General features: G+C 53.0%; 1 protein-coding gene across 1 annotated transcript in view; it reads right to left on the bottom strand.

The window, feature by feature from the left end:
• ACAD9 (acyl-CoA dehydrogenase family member 9) overlaps positions 1 to 18432 on the bottom strand; it is a 78188-nt gene that overhangs the window by 40302 nt on the left and 19454 nt on the right. The window contains exons 2-5 of the mRNA XM_075321246.1: positions 14258 to 14351; positions 12696 to 12797; positions 7913 to 8019; positions 4939 to 5039 (exon numbers count right to left, since the gene is read on the bottom strand). Coding sequence (XP_075177361.1) covers positions 4939 to 5039; positions 7913 to 8019; positions 12696 to 12797; positions 14258 to 14351 — 404 coding nt within the window. The remainder of the gene's footprint in view (positions 1 to 4938; positions 5040 to 7912; positions 8020 to 12695; positions 12798 to 14257; positions 14352 to 18432) is intronic.

Here is an 18432-nt window from a genome sequence, read left to right as displayed (position 1 = left end):
GGGACCTATTGGGCCTCCAGATGGGTCGGTTGGCTGTAAATTCGTCAGCCAATCGCGCTGCTTGCTCTGGGGTGTCGGGCTTCCTGTCAGCTACCCATTCTCGGATTTCCGGGTCCATCTGCACCAGCAGCTGTTCAAGCACTATCACATCACGGAGGGCAGCAGCGGAGTGGGCAGCCCGTCCATCGAGCCAGCGATTACAGTGTCGTCGGAGTTGACTGCCAAATTCGACGTACGAGACACCCTGGCGAGACATAGTCCGGAACTTAGTGCGATGTCTCTCGGGTGTTATGGTAAAAAGGGCCAACAAAGTGTCCTTAATAATTCCGTAGTCCAAGCAGTCCTGAGGCCCAAGTGATCGGACAGCCTCCTGGGCCCGGACCGGCAAGCTTGTCCACAGGTATTTGGACCACTCATCTGTGGGCACCTGGTGCATACGCATTAGCATCTCAAAGTTTTGCAAGTGTTCATCTATCTCAGTGCTGGAATCATTAAACACTGGCACATCCCTGTAGCGAAGATGACTTCCTTGGTGGTGGTCTATCCTGGAGGTAGGTGCTGATGGTGAGGAAATTGGAAATCCAAACACAAATTGCAGAACACCAGCCCTCTCTTCCCTTGAAGCTTCAGGCCCCAATGCAGTAAACAATTCCTTGACTCGGTCTGCTTGGTTTTGGTTTGTTTCCAGACTGTCACTGGATCTAGGATGAGATACAGGGTTTACCTCCTCTGATACCACAACGGCAGTGTCCTCATCATCCTCTGCATCATTCTGGGCATCCCAACAGACTAATTTCCGGATCAAGTCTGACCGAGTGTCAGTGTTCCTGTAGTCAATCTTTCGCATCTGGCACAGATCCTGTAGCATCCATTTACTGCAGCGGTCGTAACTCCTCTCTGGTCCTTGTCCCATGGCTGAGCTGGTGGGGTTGGACATGGCAGCGTCCGAAACCTGAATTCCTCCCGTAAACCAGGCTGAGTAGTATCCCACTGCTGCCACCAATTATCAATAATTCAGTATCAAAGAGAGATGTCCTCTGGATAACCAATTTCACTATGACCAAAGAATACATGTCAAACAGATCTTAAGCAAAACCATGATAATGAGGAAGTAACATTTACAGTTCCACTTACCGGAAACTTGTGGTTGGCTTAAAGACAGGTGTAAGGAAGCTTGCATATAAAATTTACGGCTCATTGCAATATTTCACTAAAACTGTGGTCAACTGTGGTCGGTCAGTTGTCAACTGGCAGGATGTACAAGTAAATGTGCAGGAAGCTGCTGGTGCCCACAGCAGTTTGTGGTCAAGTTACATGAACATGACTCAGCTGTCACATGCTGGTGACCATTTAAACACAACCTACAAAGTTTTCCTATAAAAATACACAGGACTCGCTTACTGTTAGGGAAACCTTCCAGGACATTGAAGTGTACGTACGCACTGTTCCTGTGATGCAAGAGGCCGGGTTGTTTTTCCTTCTCAGATTAATCAAGTCCCTCCGATGAGAAAGGCGTGCTGCAACATATCGGTAATGTTGATGCATATTTCTGTTATTGTATAAGATTCTATGACTAAAAAATAGTTCTTATGCCTATGTACCATTGACTATTCATGTGCTATTAAAATAAATAGTATCTTGCTATAAAGAATATTAGTAATCGTGCCTGATTAGGATATCAGTGAGCGCTTCATAAGTACAGGCTTTCAGCCCCTTTTTAGTAGAATTTAGCAAGACAGTTTAGGTCAGGGGTTTGGCTGGGCCGGACAGGAATGGTCACACAGTTGTTCTGAAGCCGCTCCTTTGTTTTTTTAGTTGTGTGCTTAGGGTCATTGTCTTGTTGGAAGGTGAACCTTCGGCCAAGTCTGAGGTTCAGGGCATCTGGAAGAGGTTTTCTTCCAGGATATCTCTGTACTTGGCGACATTCATCTTTCCTTCAATTACAACCAGTCGTCCCATCCCTGCCCCCATAACATGATGCTGCCACCACCATGTCTCACTGTGGGGATTGTATTGAGCAGGTGATGAGCAGTGCTTAGTTTTCACCAGACATACTGCTTAGAATTAGCACCAAAAAGTTGTATCTTCGTCTCATCAGACCAGAGGATCTTATTTCTCATAGTCCAGAGTCCTTCATGTTTTTTTGCAAACTATGCGGGCTTTGATATGTCTTGCACTGAGTAGAAAACATACAAAACAATGAAAAATAGGGGTGCAAAATGAGAAGCACCAGTAGGATCAATGAAATTTTCCTTATTATATTGCTCACCTTAAAGGGTTGTGTGCTCCCGAACAACCCCAGTATTAAGCTGGATATTAGTATTGGAGTTCCTCCTCGGACCGCCCGTTAGTATTACAGCTGTTATGTGCTGACATCCAGACTCCTTGTAGCCGACCGCAGTGTGATCCTCTGGTCTTGTAGTAAACGTCCGGTGTCCGACGTGTATATTACTGGTTAGATTTACGATCTCCTTTAATCTAAGCTGCTCCTGCCAGGCTTCCCAAATGGGAAGTTATATGCAAGGAAAAAGAGATGCCGGTCTCATGGAGCCCTATATCTGATGAAAGGAAACCAAGGGATGTTTTTTTAGAAATATTTTAAAAAACAATCCTTTTATTAATAGTCCCTTATAATCACAACGCGTTTCAACAACAATGTTGTCTTCCTCAGGTGTAAAACCTTAATTCACCTGAGGAAGACAACATTGTTGTTGAAACGCGTTGTGATTATAAGGGACTATTAATAAAAGGATTGTTTTTTAAAATATTTCTAAAAAAAAATCCCTTGGTTTCCTTTAATCAGATATAGCGCTCCATTAGACCGGCATCTCTTTTTCCTTGCACTGAGGAGAGGCTTCCATCGAGCCACTCTGCCATAAAGGCCTGACTGGTGGAGGCTGCAGTGATAGGTGACTTTGTGGAACTTTCTCCCATCTCCCTACTGAATCTCTGGAGCTCATCCACAGTGATCTTGGGGTTCTTCTTTACTTCTCACCAAGGCCCTTCTCCCACGATTGCTCAGTTTTCCTAGACCTGGCCGTCCAGCCAGAGTTCTGGTGGTCCCAAACTTCTTCCATTTAAGGATTATGGAGGCCACTGTGCTCTTAGAAACCTTGAGTTCTGCAGAAATTCTTTTGTAACCTTGGTCAGATCTGTGCCTTGCCACAATTCTGTCTCTGAGCTCCTTGGGCCGTTCCTTTGACCTCATGATCCTCATTTGGTGTGACATGCAGTGTGAGCTGTGAGGTCTTATATAGACAGGTGTGCGCCTTTCCAAATCACGTCCTATCAGTGTAATTACACACAGCTGGACCCCAATGAAGGAGCAGAACCATCTCAAGGAGGATCACAAGGAAATGGACAGCATGGGACTTACATATGAGTGTGTGAGCAAAGGGGCTGAATACTTATCCCCATGTGATATTTCAGTTTTTCTTGTTTAATAAATTTGCAAAAAATTTCCACATTTCGTTTTTTTTTTCCAGCAGGATGGGGGATGGGGCAGAGTGCACATTAATGAGAATTTACCAAATGGCTGCAATGTAACAAAGAGTGAAAAATGTAAAGGGGTCTGAATAGTTTCCGTACCCTCTGTACAGATAATCCTCGCATCTTGTTGCTGAATGTGCTCGTTCCTAGTTCATGCTCCTTTAGAATCTGCTTTGAACTGCTGCTGTAGCAAGAATAGGTGCTCACCATTGACAAACTCTCCCCTGACTTGAGTAAGGGGCGAGATCATGTAGGCAGAGTGATTGCACATTGGCGTGCATACACTTTCCTGCCAGAAGTGCAGGGCATTGCTGCTTCTAATGGGCAGGAATGAGGCAGTTATAGGAGTTCTGACAAGTTTGGAAGTTATCCTTGATCAATTGGATAGGGGATAACTTTCCAATTGCCAATGGGGTGCAATTGTTGGAACCCCCACTCAAGAGGCAGAAATGTATTCTTAATAGGGGCACTGATAACCAAGCACCCCTCCATTCACACGGGACCCGTCAGAGCCCGGCCCTCCGGATAGTTGGGGTCCCAGCAGTCAGGAAGCAATCACCTATTGTATGGTCAAGGGATAACTTCCAAACTTGGGATACCCCACTAGTACAGAGAACCCCAAAATAAGGTGGAGAAGACACAAATTCAGAACTTAGGCAAGGATCAATAGGAAAAGAAATGAAGTTACTTTCTAATAGCAAAGATAGTCTGCAATATAGATCTTGGGGCGCCCCATGCACCCCCCGGCCTGTGGACAGCAGCGCCACATCACATCTAGCACACTTTATACGCGGGATTATGGGCTACATGGAAATAAAACGTTCCCGTCATGTAACGCAACGGACGCTAGTGAGAGGAAAAACGCCCCGTGAATTATTAGTATTTATATTCGGTCGAGCTCTACCCCCCCCAGCTGTGGAGCCGATAAGACAAACCCCCCCAGCTGTGGAGCCGATAAGACAAACCCCCCCCCCCAGCTGTGGAGCCGATAAGACAACCCCCCTGACTCCACAGCACTGCTACCCCCCAGCTGTGAAGCCGATAAGACAACCCCCCCCCCAGCTGTGGAGCCGATAAGACACCCCCCCCCGACTCCACAGCACTGCTCTACCCCCAGCTGTGGAGCCAATAAGACAAACCCACGACTCCACAGCGCTGCAGTACCCGCTATACACATATAGGTGCAGGAAAGACGAGCAGACAGTGACACAGCCACATGTACCATCACTGCAGGGGGTGATAGATCTCTGCCTAATGTGAACGCACCCCGACATATGGGCCCATAGCGACATATTACTGGGGGGCACTGCACATTCACTGACTGCACCCCACACAAATACCTGTAAAGCCATGCACACACTATATACTTACATAAGACTGATCACAAAGAAAGAAGGCAGCGAAAGATGGCGACAAGTAAAAGAACCATGAAAGCAAAACCGCATTTACCTTCCGGGCTCGGTGAGGCAGAAGGCGGCGAGGTGCTCTCCGGAGGCCAGGGGCGGCAGGTACTTCGCTTTCTGCTCCTCATTACCGGCAATCAGTATTCCCTGCCGAAATGACAAAGCAGAAGGTGGTCCACAAATCTCCCGGGACGACGTCCCTCCACCGGCCATCATACATCAGGAACCCTGCCACACGACCCACCATCTGTCCCACCACCGCCCGTCCACTCACCGACATCGGTCACCAGGCCACCGCCGCCCGTCCCTCCTCCGGCCATCGTAAGTCAGGACATGTCAGGCTACATGCGCACGCTGCTTTTTTCCTGCTTTTTTGCTGCTTTTTTGGCTGCAGTTTTGTCAGCAGAACTTTCTGACATCTGACTTCCCAGCAAAGTCTATGAGAAGTCAGATTTGTCATGCGCACACTGCAGTTTATTTGTCAGCGTTTTTTTTGTCAAAAGTTTGTAACAAAAAAAATGCAGCATGTTCATTCTTCCTGCGTTTTTGTCAACATTTGTCACCCATTGAAATCAATGAGGGCATCAAAAATGCAGGAAAAATGCATGCTATCAAAAGTGGTGCATTTTACCTGCCTTTTACCTGCGTTTTTGCTAGCAAAAATGCAGGTGATTTGTCAGGAAGTGAGGTCAGGCAAGTGGTCCCGTCCCGTCCTCCACGTGTTCCCCGAAGTACCGCTGTCCCCAGGGGAGATGATGTGGAGGACGGGACTATCAGCAGCGGCAGCGAGAGGAGGATGGACATTGGCAGCTGAAAACATTGATTTTTCCCTCTCGCTGCTGCCACCGCTGATAGTCCCGTCCTCCACGTCTTCCCCGAAGTACCACTGTCCCCAGCGTGCACGCACAGGGGAGATGATGTGGAGGACGGGAGTATCAACAGCGGCGGCAGCGAGAGGGAAAAATCAATGTTTTCAGCTGCCAATGTCCATCCCCCTCTCGCTGCCGCTGCTGATAGTCCCGTCCTCCACGTGTTCCCCGAAGTACCGCTGTCCCCAGCGTGCACGCACAGGGGAGATGATGGACCCCTCTCACTGCCACCGCCGCCGCCGCTGAAAGTCCCGTCCTCCACGCTCCTGCCGGCTCCACGCTGTAGCGCGATCAGCTGAGCTGTCACTGAGGTTACTCGCGGCCACCGCTGGATTCAGCGGTGGCCGCGGGTAACCTCGGTGACAGCTCAGCTGATCACGCGGCTGTCTTCATTAGCTGCGTGGAGGTGACCGGAGCGGCGGTGTCTGCTGCTTCTCCGGTCACCTCCATGCAGCAGAGCTGGAAGCGACGCTGGAGCATGCTGGATTACGCCGGACATAGAGGGCTTTGTCGAAGTTAATAAATTGGTGATGAGGGAATGTGTTTGTGTTTTTTATTTCTAATAAAGGATTTTTCGGGCGTGTGTTTATTTACTGTAATTTACAGATTAATCATGGAGGGTGTCTCATAGACGCCTGACATGATTAATCTAGGATTTAGTGGCAGCTATGGGCTGCCAATAACTCCTTATTACCCCGATTTGCCAACGCACCAGGGCAAATCGGGAAGAGCCGGGTACAGTCCCAGAACTGTCGCATATAATGTATGCGGCCATTCTGGGCGGCTGCTGACTGATATTGTTAGGCTGGGGGGCTCCCCATAACATGGAGCTCCCCATCCTGAGAATACCAGCCTTCAGCCGTATGGCTTTATCTGGCTGGCATTAAAATTGGGGGGGACCGCACGCCAGTTTTTTTTAATTATTTATTTATTTCTAATTTTTTTTTTTTCAATTCAACAAGCTTTATGGGCTTGTTGAACTGAAAAATACATGAAACAATTGTTGACAAAACTGCAGCCAAAAACGCACCAAAAAAGCAGCAAAAATGCACCAAAAAAGCACCTACATTTTTTGTGACATTTCCAGGCTCTCTCTGACAAGGTGCAGTTTTGGCTGCAGTTTGTGAACACGAAAAAGAAGCAGCGTGCGCATGTAGCCTCACACAGCGGGAGTAACTGACAACCCATGATGATCACTACACGAACGTACTGCTGCCCGTCCCCCGCCGCCGCCGCCCGTCCCTCCACCGGCCACCATACATCAGGAAATGTCACACAGCGGGAGTAACTGACAACCCATGATGATCACTACACGAATGTACTGCTGCCTGTCCCCCGCCACCGCCCGACCCATCACCACTGCCCGTCCCTCCACCGCCGCCCGTCCCACCACCACCGCCGCCCGTCCCCCGCCGCCCGACCCACCACCACCGCCTGTCCCACCACCGCCGCCCGACCCACCACCGCCGCCCGACCCACCACCGACATCCGTCACCAGGCCACCGCCGCCCGTCCCTCCACCGGCCATCATACATCAGGAAATGTCACACAGCAGTAGTAACTGAACCACCCATGATGATCACTACACGAATGTACTGATGCCCGTCCCCCGTCCCACCACCGCCGCCCGTCCCATTACCGACATCCGTCACCAGGCCACTGCCGCCCGTCCCACCCCCGCCGCCCGTCCCATTACCGACATCCGTCACCAGGCCACTGCCGCCCGTCCCACCACCGCCGCCCGTCCCATTACCGACATCCGTCACCAGGCCACTGCCGCCCGTCCCACCCCCGCCGCCCGTCCCACCCCCGCCGCCCGTCCCACCATCACCGCCAGTCCCCGGTCCATCACTGACATCCGTCACCAGGCCACCGCCGCCTGTCCCCCGCTGCCCATTACTGGTCCACCACCGCTGCCCATCACCAGGCCACCGCCGCCTGTGACCAGGCCACCACCACTGCCCGTCACAAGGTCACCTCCGGCCACCGACCACACCCGTCACCAGGAGGGGCTCAGGGGACACCGTGCAGTGTCAGCACAAGGGGGAGCTCGGGCGGGGCGGGGGGGGGCACTCTCGCTGAGCAACAAAATGCCCAATTCAAGGCAGAAGAGGAGCACAGACCTCGCAGTGCTCTCCGTCCATGTTGTACCTTTAGGCCGATGGCTTGGTGAGCAGCCAGCGTTACAGCGATTGCCCCGTCCAGAGAGGTGATCTCGCCCAGCCGAGCGTACATGGTGTTAGATAATCCCAGGCCTCCTGCAAAACAATATACAGAAAGCACATCACAGCCGGGTCACACACTAAATGTGAGGGGTGCAGGGGTCACACACTAAACGTGAGGGGTACGGGGGTCACACTAAATGTGAGGGGTGCAGGGGTCACACACTAAATGTGAGGGGTGCAGGGGTCACACACTAAACGTGAGGGGTGCGGGGGTCACACTAAATGTGAGGGGTGCGGGGCTAACACACCAAACGTGAGGGGGTCACACACTAAATGTGAGATGTGAGGGGGTCACACACTAAATGTGAGGGGTGCGGGGGTCACACACTAAATGTGAGGGGTGCGGGGCTAACACACCAAACGTGAGGGGGTCACACACTAAATGTGAGATGTGAGGGGGTCACACACTAAATGTGAGGGGTGCGGGGGTTACACACCAAACGTGAGGGGGTCACACACTAAATGTGAGATGTGAGGGGGTCACACACTAAATGTGAGGGGTGCGGGGGTTACACACTAAATGTGAGGGGTGCGGGGGTCACACACTAAATGTGAGGGGTGCGGGGGTCACACACTAAATGTGAGGGGTGCGGGGTCAGACACTAAATGTGAGGGGTCCGGGGGTTACACACTAAATGTGAGGGGTGCGGGGTCACATGCTAAATGTGAGGGGTGCGGGGGGGGGGGGGGGTTTACACTAAATGTGAGGGTCCGGGGGTCACACACTAAATGTGAGGGGTGCGGGGTCACACACTAAATGTGAGGGGTGCGGGGGTGGGGTTACACTAAATGTGAGGGGTCCGGAGGTTACACTAAATGTGAGGGGTACGGGTGGGGGGTTACACTAAATGTGAGGGGTCCGGAGGTTACACTAAATGTGAGGGGTGCGGGTGGCGTCGGTAAGAGCTGCCATCTATAATGAGTGACAGTTATATAGCGGGGGAGGGTAAATCCAGGGGTCCTCAGTCCAGGATAAGAGATAGAAGGAAGGAAAGTAAAAATGACAAGCGTGAAGAGTGTGCTGGGACAGTCCCGATTCCCCGATTCTTCAGAAACAAGCCTGGAAGATCAGGGAGTGTCCGGCCTATAAGGGGCTGAAGGGGACGATCTTGGAGGAACCATCAGCAGCAATTCTGTATGCAAATGGTTAAATGTCGCCTCATAACAGACATTAGCGGCAGGTAAATGCCTCCAAGATGGCGGAAATGCTGACCTCCTATATCAGTGATGGAGGGGGCAGCTGCGGTCACCGCGGTCCGGCAGAGTCGGCGATCGGCTGTACACGCCACCGACTAATGGAGACCGTATGCACAAAGCACTGAGCCTCAAGCGAAAAAGTAATGTCTGCACCTTCAGTTTACAAATCGTTCCTCCTTCTGCTAAACAGAATCAGATTTGGGGAGCGCGGTGACCCGTTCACCAGTGTCTGCGGAGAAAGCCGCTAGCGGGGTCCATCAACAAGGGGGGATGGCGGCAGCGACTGAAGCCCTACCAGTGCGATATGTAGAGGGGCTACGCCCTCAGTGTAGACCCTCATTAGGGCTGACTGACAAGAGGACAGACAGGGGGAGCCTGTAACAATAATGGGGTCCTAGGCCGCGTGGGGGCTACAGGTGGGTCATGTCTACACATGGAAGAAGCCGCTCGTAAGGATAAGTCAATTAATGTGAACTAAAGCCGAGATCTAGACTGCTGGAAACGTTCTCGGCAGCTGCAGCTCCTGGAAATGGCATCTTGTCCCTGTGCGCAGCTGCAGGATGAGGACGACGCCGGCACATGAGGATAGATGGCACAAAGGTGAAGACGACGCCGGCACACGAGGATAGATGGCACAAAGATGAAGACGACGCCGGCACACGAGGATAGATGGCACAAAGATACAGGGGGGAATGAGGACTGGATCCTCTGCAGATTTCCCCCCTACACAGAATAGAGCGGGCTGTAATATTTATCATAGGAAACGTCACCTGTGACAGAAAAAACTCCAGAGAATCCCATAGCATGATTTATAAAGAACTTATATTTTATTCAGGAAATAAGTATCTGCTACAATAGAAAATCAGAACTTAATATTTGGTGAAACCTTTGTTTGCAGTTAGGGTCGTTTCACACATCCGGCATTTCACCAGATTACCGGATCCGTCACACTCCAGTACAGTGTATACAGTACAATGGCATCGCGGCAAGCTCCGGAACATGCTGTCATGTGACCGGAGCATGTGACCAGAGCATGTGACCAGAGCTTGCCGCGATGCCATTGTACAGTATTAACACTGTACTGGAGTGTGATGGATCTGGTAATCTGGCGAAGTGCTGGATGTGTGAAACGGCCCTTACAGAGGTCGGACATTTCCGCTATTTCTTGACCTGGTCTGCACACACTGCAGCAGGGGTTTTGGCCCACTCCTCCAGATCTTTCAGGTCACTCCTCCATACAGATCGTCTCCAGATCTTTCAGGTCACTCCTCCATACATATCTTCTCCAGATCTTTCAGGTCACTCCTCCATACAGATCTTCTCCAGATCTTTCAGGTCACTCCTCCATACAGATCGTCTCCAGATCTTTCAGGTCACTCCTCCATACAGATATATTCCAGATCTTTCAGGTCACTCCTCCATACAGATCGTCTCCGGATCTTTCAGGTCACTCCTCCATACAGATATATTCCAGATCTTTCAGGTCACTCCTCCATACAGATCTTCTCCAGATCTTTCAGGTCACTCCTCCATACAGATCTTCTCCAGATCTTTCAGGTCACTCCTCCATACAGATCGTCTCCAGATCTTTCAGGTCACTCCTCCATACAGATCGTCTCCAGATCTTTCAGGTCACTCCTCCATACAGATCGTCTCCAGATCTTTCAGGTCACACCTCCATACAGATCGTCTCCAGATCACTCCTCCATACAGATCTTCTCTAGATCTTTCAGGTCACGCCTCCATACAGATCTTCTCCAGATCTTTCAGGTCACTCCTCCATACAGATCTTCTCCAGATCTCTCAGGTCACTCCTCCATACAGATCTAAACCCAGATCTTTCAGGTTTCGGGGCTGTCTCTGGACAACATTGAGTTTCCGCTCGTCCAGAGATTCTCTATCTACACGTCCTATAGAAAACCGTGGTACTCGTGGATAATGAACATAAAATAAGGAAAGATCCCGGCACTCACTTGATGTGGATATACATTTTTTAATCCACCTTGTGTCTAGACGTTCCAACCCCACACGGGTTTCCCATAGGAGTACTACTGTGTAAATCCCGTGTGGGGTTCAAAAGTCCAGACACAAGTTGGATTAAAAAAAATTTATATCCACATCAAGGGAGTGCCGGGATCTTTCTGTATTCTTCAGTACTCCTGTGTAGTTCTGGGCAGAATCTCTCAGAATCATCCTTACCCCACGAGGCGAGATCTTGCATGGAGCCCCAGAATGAGTAAAATCGACAGTCATATTGTGCTTCTTGCATTTTCTAATAATTGCGCCAACAGTTGTTGCCTTCTCACCAAGCTGCTTGCCTATTGCCATGCAGCCTATCCCAGACTTGTGCAGGTCTACAGGTTGACCCTGGTGTCCTTAGACAGCTCTTTGGTCTTGGCCATGGTGGAGAGGTTGGACTGTGATTGATTGTGTGGACAGGTGTCTTTTATACAGGTAACGAGGTCACACCGGGGCAAATAATACAGGTAATGAGCGCAGAGTAGGAGCTTCTTACAGACGAAATACCAGGCCTGAGAGCACAATTCCTGCGGGTCGGTCGGTGATCGAATACTTATTTCATGCAATAAAATACAAATTAATTATTTATAAATCCTACAGTGGGATTCTCTGGATTTTTTTTTATCCTGTCACAGGTGAAGTTTCCAACAATAAATATTACAGATCTCTCCATTCTGTGGAGAGGGAAAACTGCGAAATCAGCTGAGGATCAAATCCTTATTATCCCCTCTGTATGTATAAATGTATGTGTAGTCTGTAGTCTGCAGACCCCTCTTACCCATCATCTGCTTAAAAACCACCGGAGTAACAGAGGGGTTCATGGGTTTTCTGCTTCCAGCGACAGATGCCACCTGTTTGCCAGTCTTTTCTTACAATATAACTGCTGCAGACGTGATTGGCTGCAGCGGTCGTGTTCAAGGAGGGAAGTCACCATTACCACCATTTAAGGAAAGACTGGCAGCAAGAAGCTGGAACGTGCGGCTGCTTATTTTGGGACTTTTTAGCATCACCTGCTTTGGCTCCAATTGACAATCCCTAAATCTTCTGACAGTGAGGAGAGGAGAAGAGGTGGATCGCTCGGATCATTTCTCCACCCTCGGAAGTTTACCTGCTCCACCCGGTCCACAGGGAGAAACGTACAGACACAGGGGAGGGAATCTGCAGACGACAGCGGCCACAGCGGGGACCGGACTATTCCACAGCGGGGACCGGACTATCGCACAGCGGGGACCGGACTATTCCACAGCGGGGACCGGACTATTCCACAGCGGGGACCGGACTATTCCACAGCGGGGACCGGACTATTCCACAGCGGGGACCGGACTATTGTTTAATGATGATGATTTACGAGAAGACTCCATGGTACTAGACTGTGAAATGTACGAGGTGTACTGACTTCAGGGCTGGGGCCGCGAGGACATCAAGTCCCAAGACAAAGGTTTACAACGCGTCCATCATTCCTTGAAGGAGCCAGGTGGAGCGGTTGTACTCACCATACTCCTCAGGAATCTGCATACCAAACAGTCCAAGCTCCTTCAGTCCATTCAGCGTTTCGGGGGGGATTTTGGCACTTTCATCTATTGCTTTAGAATCCACTGCAAACGACAAAAACAAAAATCCTCACAACAAATGTAAGTGAATGAGAGGCAGCAAAGGTCATACCACTGTTATCCTGCAGATATGGGGTTAATCTGAAGGTGACATCATGCGGCCGCCGTACTGAGACCACCGGTGCTGGGAGGAAATGAAGTTTATTCTTCCCATCACTCTTCGGCTCTCGGTCACAGAGGTGCGGCAGGTGCCAGTCAGCGCTCAGTACATAGAGAGCAGCAGCTGTAACCGCACACCGGCACTGACTGACAGCCGGCCCTGTACTGATGCACTGCAGAGCCGGATGTCAGTCAGTCAGTACTGAGGGGGGAAGGTCTAGTGTCGCCGTTCTCTATATACTAAGCACTGACTGACAGCCGGCCCTGTACTGATGCACTGCGTAGCCGGATGTCAGTCAGTACTGAGGGGGGAAGGTCTAGTGTCGTCATTCTCTATATACTGAGCGCTGACTGACAGCCGGCCCTGTACTGATGCACTGCGGAGCCGGATGTCAGTCAGTACTGAGGGGGGGGAAGGTCTAGTGTCGCAGTTCTCTATATACTGAGCGCTGACTGACAGCCGGCCCTGTACTGATGCACTGCGGAGCCGGATGTCAGTCAGTATTGGGGGGGGGGGGGAGGTCTAGTGTCGCAGTTCCCTATATACTGAGCGCTGACTGACAGCCGGCCCTGTACTGATGCACTGCGGAGCCGGATGTCAGTCAGTATTGGGGGGGGGGAGGTCTAGTGTCGCAGTTCCCTATATACTGAGCGCTGACTGACAGCCGGCCCTGTAATGATGCACTGCGGAGCCGGGGATGTCAGTCAGTACTGGGGGGGGGGTGTGGCGAGGTCTAGTGTCGTCATTCTCTATATACTGAGCGCTGACTGACAGCCGGCCCCTGTACTGATGCACTGCGGAGCTGGATGTCAGTCAGTATTGGGGGGGGCCGAGGTCTAGTGTCGTCGTTCTCTATATACTGAGCGCTGACTGACAGCCGGCCCTGTACTGATGCACTGCGGAGCCGGATGTCAGTCAGTACTGAGGGGGGGGAAGGTCTAGTGTCGCAGTTCTCTATATACTGAGCGCTGACTGACAGCCGGCCCCTGTACTGATGCACTGCGGAGCCGGATGTCAGTCAGTATTGGGGGGGGCCGAGGTCTAGTGTCGTCGTTCTCTATATACTGAGCGCTGACTGACAGCCGGCCCTGTACTGATGCACTGCGGAGCCGGCGGTCCTGGTAACTCCACCAGAATACGAGCTGCCGGCTGACAGACAGGACCCCTCCATGACACCAATACTCCCTCGTAAATCCATGGAAATCAGTGAGAACGGTCACAAGTGGCCACGGCTCCAGCGACTCCTACAGAAGTGGCTGAGACGCTACAGAACAGTGCGAGGATTCTATATGTTCAGATTTCTCTTTTCAGCTGGAAATGCTTTGTAATAATCCGTGGACCTCACCTTCCTCACTGAAGAACTTCTCCACCGGCCCCACCAGCTGATTCACCTCTTCCAGCTCCTCATTGCTGATCTCTGGGTACGGGAACACTTCTCCCTGATGGACACAAATAACCTCGTCAGCCGGGGGACGCTGCAGCATGACGGACCCTGAGGATCGGGGGCAGCTGGAGGCCGGACCCTGAGGATCGGGGGCAGCTGGAGGCCGGACCGTGAGGATCGGGGGCAGCTGGAGGCCAGACCCTGAGGATCGGGGGCAGCTGGAGGCCAGACCCTGAGGATCGGGGGCAGCTGGAGGCCAGACCCTGAGGATCGGGGGCAGCTGGAGGCCAGACCCTGAGGATCGGGGGCAGCTGGAGGCCGGACCCTGAGGATCGGGGGCAGCTGGAGGCCGGACCCTGAGGATCGGGGGCAGCTGGAGGCCGGACCCTGAGGATCGGGGGCAGCTGGAGGCCGGACCCTGAGGATCGGGGGCAGCTGGAGGCCGGGCCCTGAGGATCGGGGGCAGCTGGAGGCCGGGCCCTGAGGATCGGGGGCAGCTGGAGGCCGGGCCCTGAGGATCGGGGGCAGCTGGAGGCCGGGCCCTGAGGATCGGGGGCAGCTGGAGGCCGGGCCCTGAGGATCGGGGGCAGCTGGAGGCCGGGCCCTGAGGATCGGGGGCAGCTGGAGGCCGGGCCCTGAGGATCGGGGGCAGCTGGAGGCCGGGCCCTGAGGATCGGGGGCAGCTGGAGGCCGGGCCCTGAGGATCGGGGGCAGCTGGAGGCCGGGCCCTGAGGATCGGGGGCAGCTGGAGGCCGGGCCCTGAGGATCGGGGGCAGCTGGAGGCCGGGCCCTGAGGATCGGGGGCAGCTGGAGGCCGGGCCCTGAGGATCGGGGGAAGCTGGAGGCCGGGCCCTGAGGATCGGGGGAAGCTGGAGGCCGGGCCCTGAGGATCGGGGGAAGCTGGAGGCCGGGCCCTGAGGATCGGGGGCAGCTGGAGGCCGGGCCCTGAGGATCGGGGGCAGCTGGAGGCCGGGCCCTGAGGATCGGGGGCAGCTGGAGGCCGGGCCCTGAGGATCGGGGGCAGCTGGAGGCCGGGCCCTGAGGATCGGGGGCAGCTGGAGGCCGGGCCCTGAGGATCGGGGGCAGCTGGAGGCCGGGCCCTGAGGATCGGGGGCAGCTGGAGGCCGGGCCCTGAGGATCGGGGGCAGCTGGAGGCCGGGCCCTGAGGATCGGGGGCACCTGGAGGCCGGGCCCTGAGGATCGGGGGCAGCTGGAGGCCGGGCCCTGAGGATCGGGGGCAGCTGGAGGCCGGGCCCTGAGGATCGGGGGCAGCTGGAGGCCGGGCCCTGAGGATCGGGGGCAGCTGGAGGCCGGGCCCTGAGGATCGGGGGCAGCTGGAGGCCGGGCCCTGAGGATCGGGGGCAGCTGGAGGCCGGGCCCTGAAGATCGGGGGCAGCTGGAGGCCGGGCCCTGAAGATCGGGGGCAGCTGGAGGCCGGGCCCTGAGGATCGGGGGCAGCTGGAGGCCGGGCCCTGAGGATCGGGGGCAGCTGGAGGCCGGGCCCTGAGGATCGGGGGCAGCTGGAGGCCGGGCCCTGAGGATCGGGGGCAGCTGGAGGCCGGGCCCTGAGGATCGGGGGCAGCTGGAGGCCGGGCCCTGAGGATCGGGGGCAGCTGGAGGCCGGGCCCTGAGGATCGGGGGCAGCTGGAGGCCGGGCCCTGAGGATCGGGGGCAGCTGGAGGCCGGGCCCTGAGGATCGGGGGCAGCTGGAAGCCGGGCCCTGAGGATCGGGGGCAGCTGGAGGCCGGGCCCTGAGGATCGGGGGCAGCTGGAGGCCGGGCCCTGAGGATCGGGGGCAGCTGGAGGCCGGGCCCTGAGGATCGGGGGCAGCTGGAGGCCGGGCCCTGAGGATCGGGGGCAGCTGGAGGCCGGGCCCTGAGGATCGGGGGCAGCTGGAGGCCGGGCCCTGAGGATCGGGGGCAGCTGGAGGCCGGGCCCTGAGGATCGGGGGCAGCTGGAGGCCGGGCCCTGAGGATCGGGGGCAGCTGGAGGCCGGGCCCTGAGGATCGGGGGCAGCTGGAGGCCGGGCCCTGAGGATCTGGGGCAGCTGGAGGTGCAGGTGGAGCCGCGAAATAAGCGGTGACATCACTCAGATGACTTCTGGTGACAGCTTGAGTCCTCCACCTGTGACCACAAATCAGACTGCCGCGACTGAAGCGAGCAGCACGATCAGCACCAGTCCTCCACCTGAGGCTCACTAAAGTCGCAGACTCCAGGACACATTGACTTCCGCTGTGACCGCAAATCCAGGGCTGTGGAGTCGGAGCTGATTTTGGTGGAGTCGGAGTCGGTATAAAATGCACCGACTCAGACTCCTAAAATCTATAATAATTTGGGTCCAGCGTGCAATGCAGAATGTGCTGAATATTTTTTCATAGGAATTTGGGAAACGTATGAAATGTCCTATAAATGTCTGTTCTATTCCTGATCTAAGGCTGCATTCACACACAGCGTTTTTGCTGCATTTTTTGAGGATACATTTTTCAGCTGCAAAAGCAGACCAGCTTTTTATAAAACTGCATCCCCTGAAAGGTTTCTGAGCTCATAGATAATGCTTTAAATAGCAAAAGCAGATTAGAAAACACCACAAACTGACTGCTCATTCTGTGCGGATCCTCACAACACGCAGTGTCTGAATGTCCTAGCTTGTCACCCATCGCCTTTGCTGGATCCCGGAGTCACCGCATTTCACTGAATTATTCCCAGAGTCACCGCATTTCACTGAATTATTCCCAGAGTCACCGCATTTCACTGAATTATTCCCAGAGTCACCGCATTTCACTGAATTATTCCCAGAGTCACCGCATTTCACTGAATTATTCCCAGAGTCACCGCATTTCACTGAATTATTCCCAGAGTCACCGCATTTCACTGAATTATTCCCAGAGTCACCGCATTTCACTGAATTATTTTGCCATCAATGGTCGATATGTTTGTAACAAGAAAAAAATTGTTACTAAGACACCGGCAGTAACAGATAGTAAAGCTCATCACAGCGGCCAGTTTCTCCGGGCCTTAGTGTAAAAAGTTCTGCAAAAAAGAGCAGGTTCTTGCCATTGTAACGGACAATGCTTCACACATAAGTACAATTACACTGATGAATGAGAGTAACGCACAACATCTAGAAGAGAATGTAGGATTCAGTATGTGTGAGATGGAGCCACAGCGCTGCTCATGTAACTGAGGAACAAGCAGATATTACAACAGAAGAACAGCAAAATGATACTTTAGAAATAGATGATCTCGTTGAAGCTGCTTGAAAACACTTTCCTATTCATCACATGCGCTGTGTTGTGCACACGCTGCAGCCGGCAATAAGAGTCTGCAAGAGGGACCCCGGTTTCACACATCCGGCTTTTCGCCGGTTTGGCGGATGCGGCGCACTCCACTACAGTGTATACAGAACAGTGGCAGCGTGACAAACGCCGGTCACATGCTGTCACGTGACACGGAAGTTGCGGCGCTGCCACTGTATTGTATTGTACTGTAGTGCGCTGCATCTGCCAAACCGGCGAAAAGCCGTATGTGTGAAACTGGGCGGTCATGCTGGAAATCTGATTGGAAAAGTGAGGAAATTGGTTATTGCTGCCAGAACCCCTAAAATTGATTCCATCTTGAAGAGACGTGCTGGGAAAGGGGCAATTATTGATCAAGCCACTCGGTGAGGCAGCACTTATTTAATGATTGAGCGATTGCTTGAACTAAAACAGTTTCTTATAGATATTGCGAACCCTCAAGTAACCTTAAATGAAAGTCAGTGGACACAGGTGGCTGAATTGAAGGAATTGCTTAATCACCCATTTACCGTGACTAAAACATTACAAGCTGAGGATTTAACTCCTGGCATTTTCATAAGGGAGTGGATGAACTTGCTATTTTGCCTGTCCCAAAGAGGTTTAATCGCAGATGGCATTTCTGCTTCAATGAAACGGAGAGAGAAACAGCTATTGGAAGAAAAAAAAATATCTTCTGGCAGCTGTATATGTGGACCCAAGTCATCGTATACTACTTGAAGATCAACAGCTTACTAAAGGAAAAGAAGCTTTGACTGAGGTAGCAGTTAGGATGAGCGGCTACAGGACTGCCAGGCGGAAGAGGACTTGGGGCCTGACAGTGCTACTTCTGCCAAATCTTCA

Source organism: Anomaloglossus baeobatrachus, chromosome 8 (genome assembly GCF_048569485.1).
Source record: "Anomaloglossus baeobatrachus isolate aAnoBae1 chromosome 8, aAnoBae1.hap1, whole genome shotgun sequence".
Lineage (NCBI taxonomy): Eukaryota > Metazoa > Chordata > Amphibia > Anura > Aromobatidae > Anomaloglossus > Anomaloglossus baeobatrachus.
Note: the sequence above shows the minus strand (reverse complement) of the source record. Positions and strands in the feature narration are given on the sequence as shown.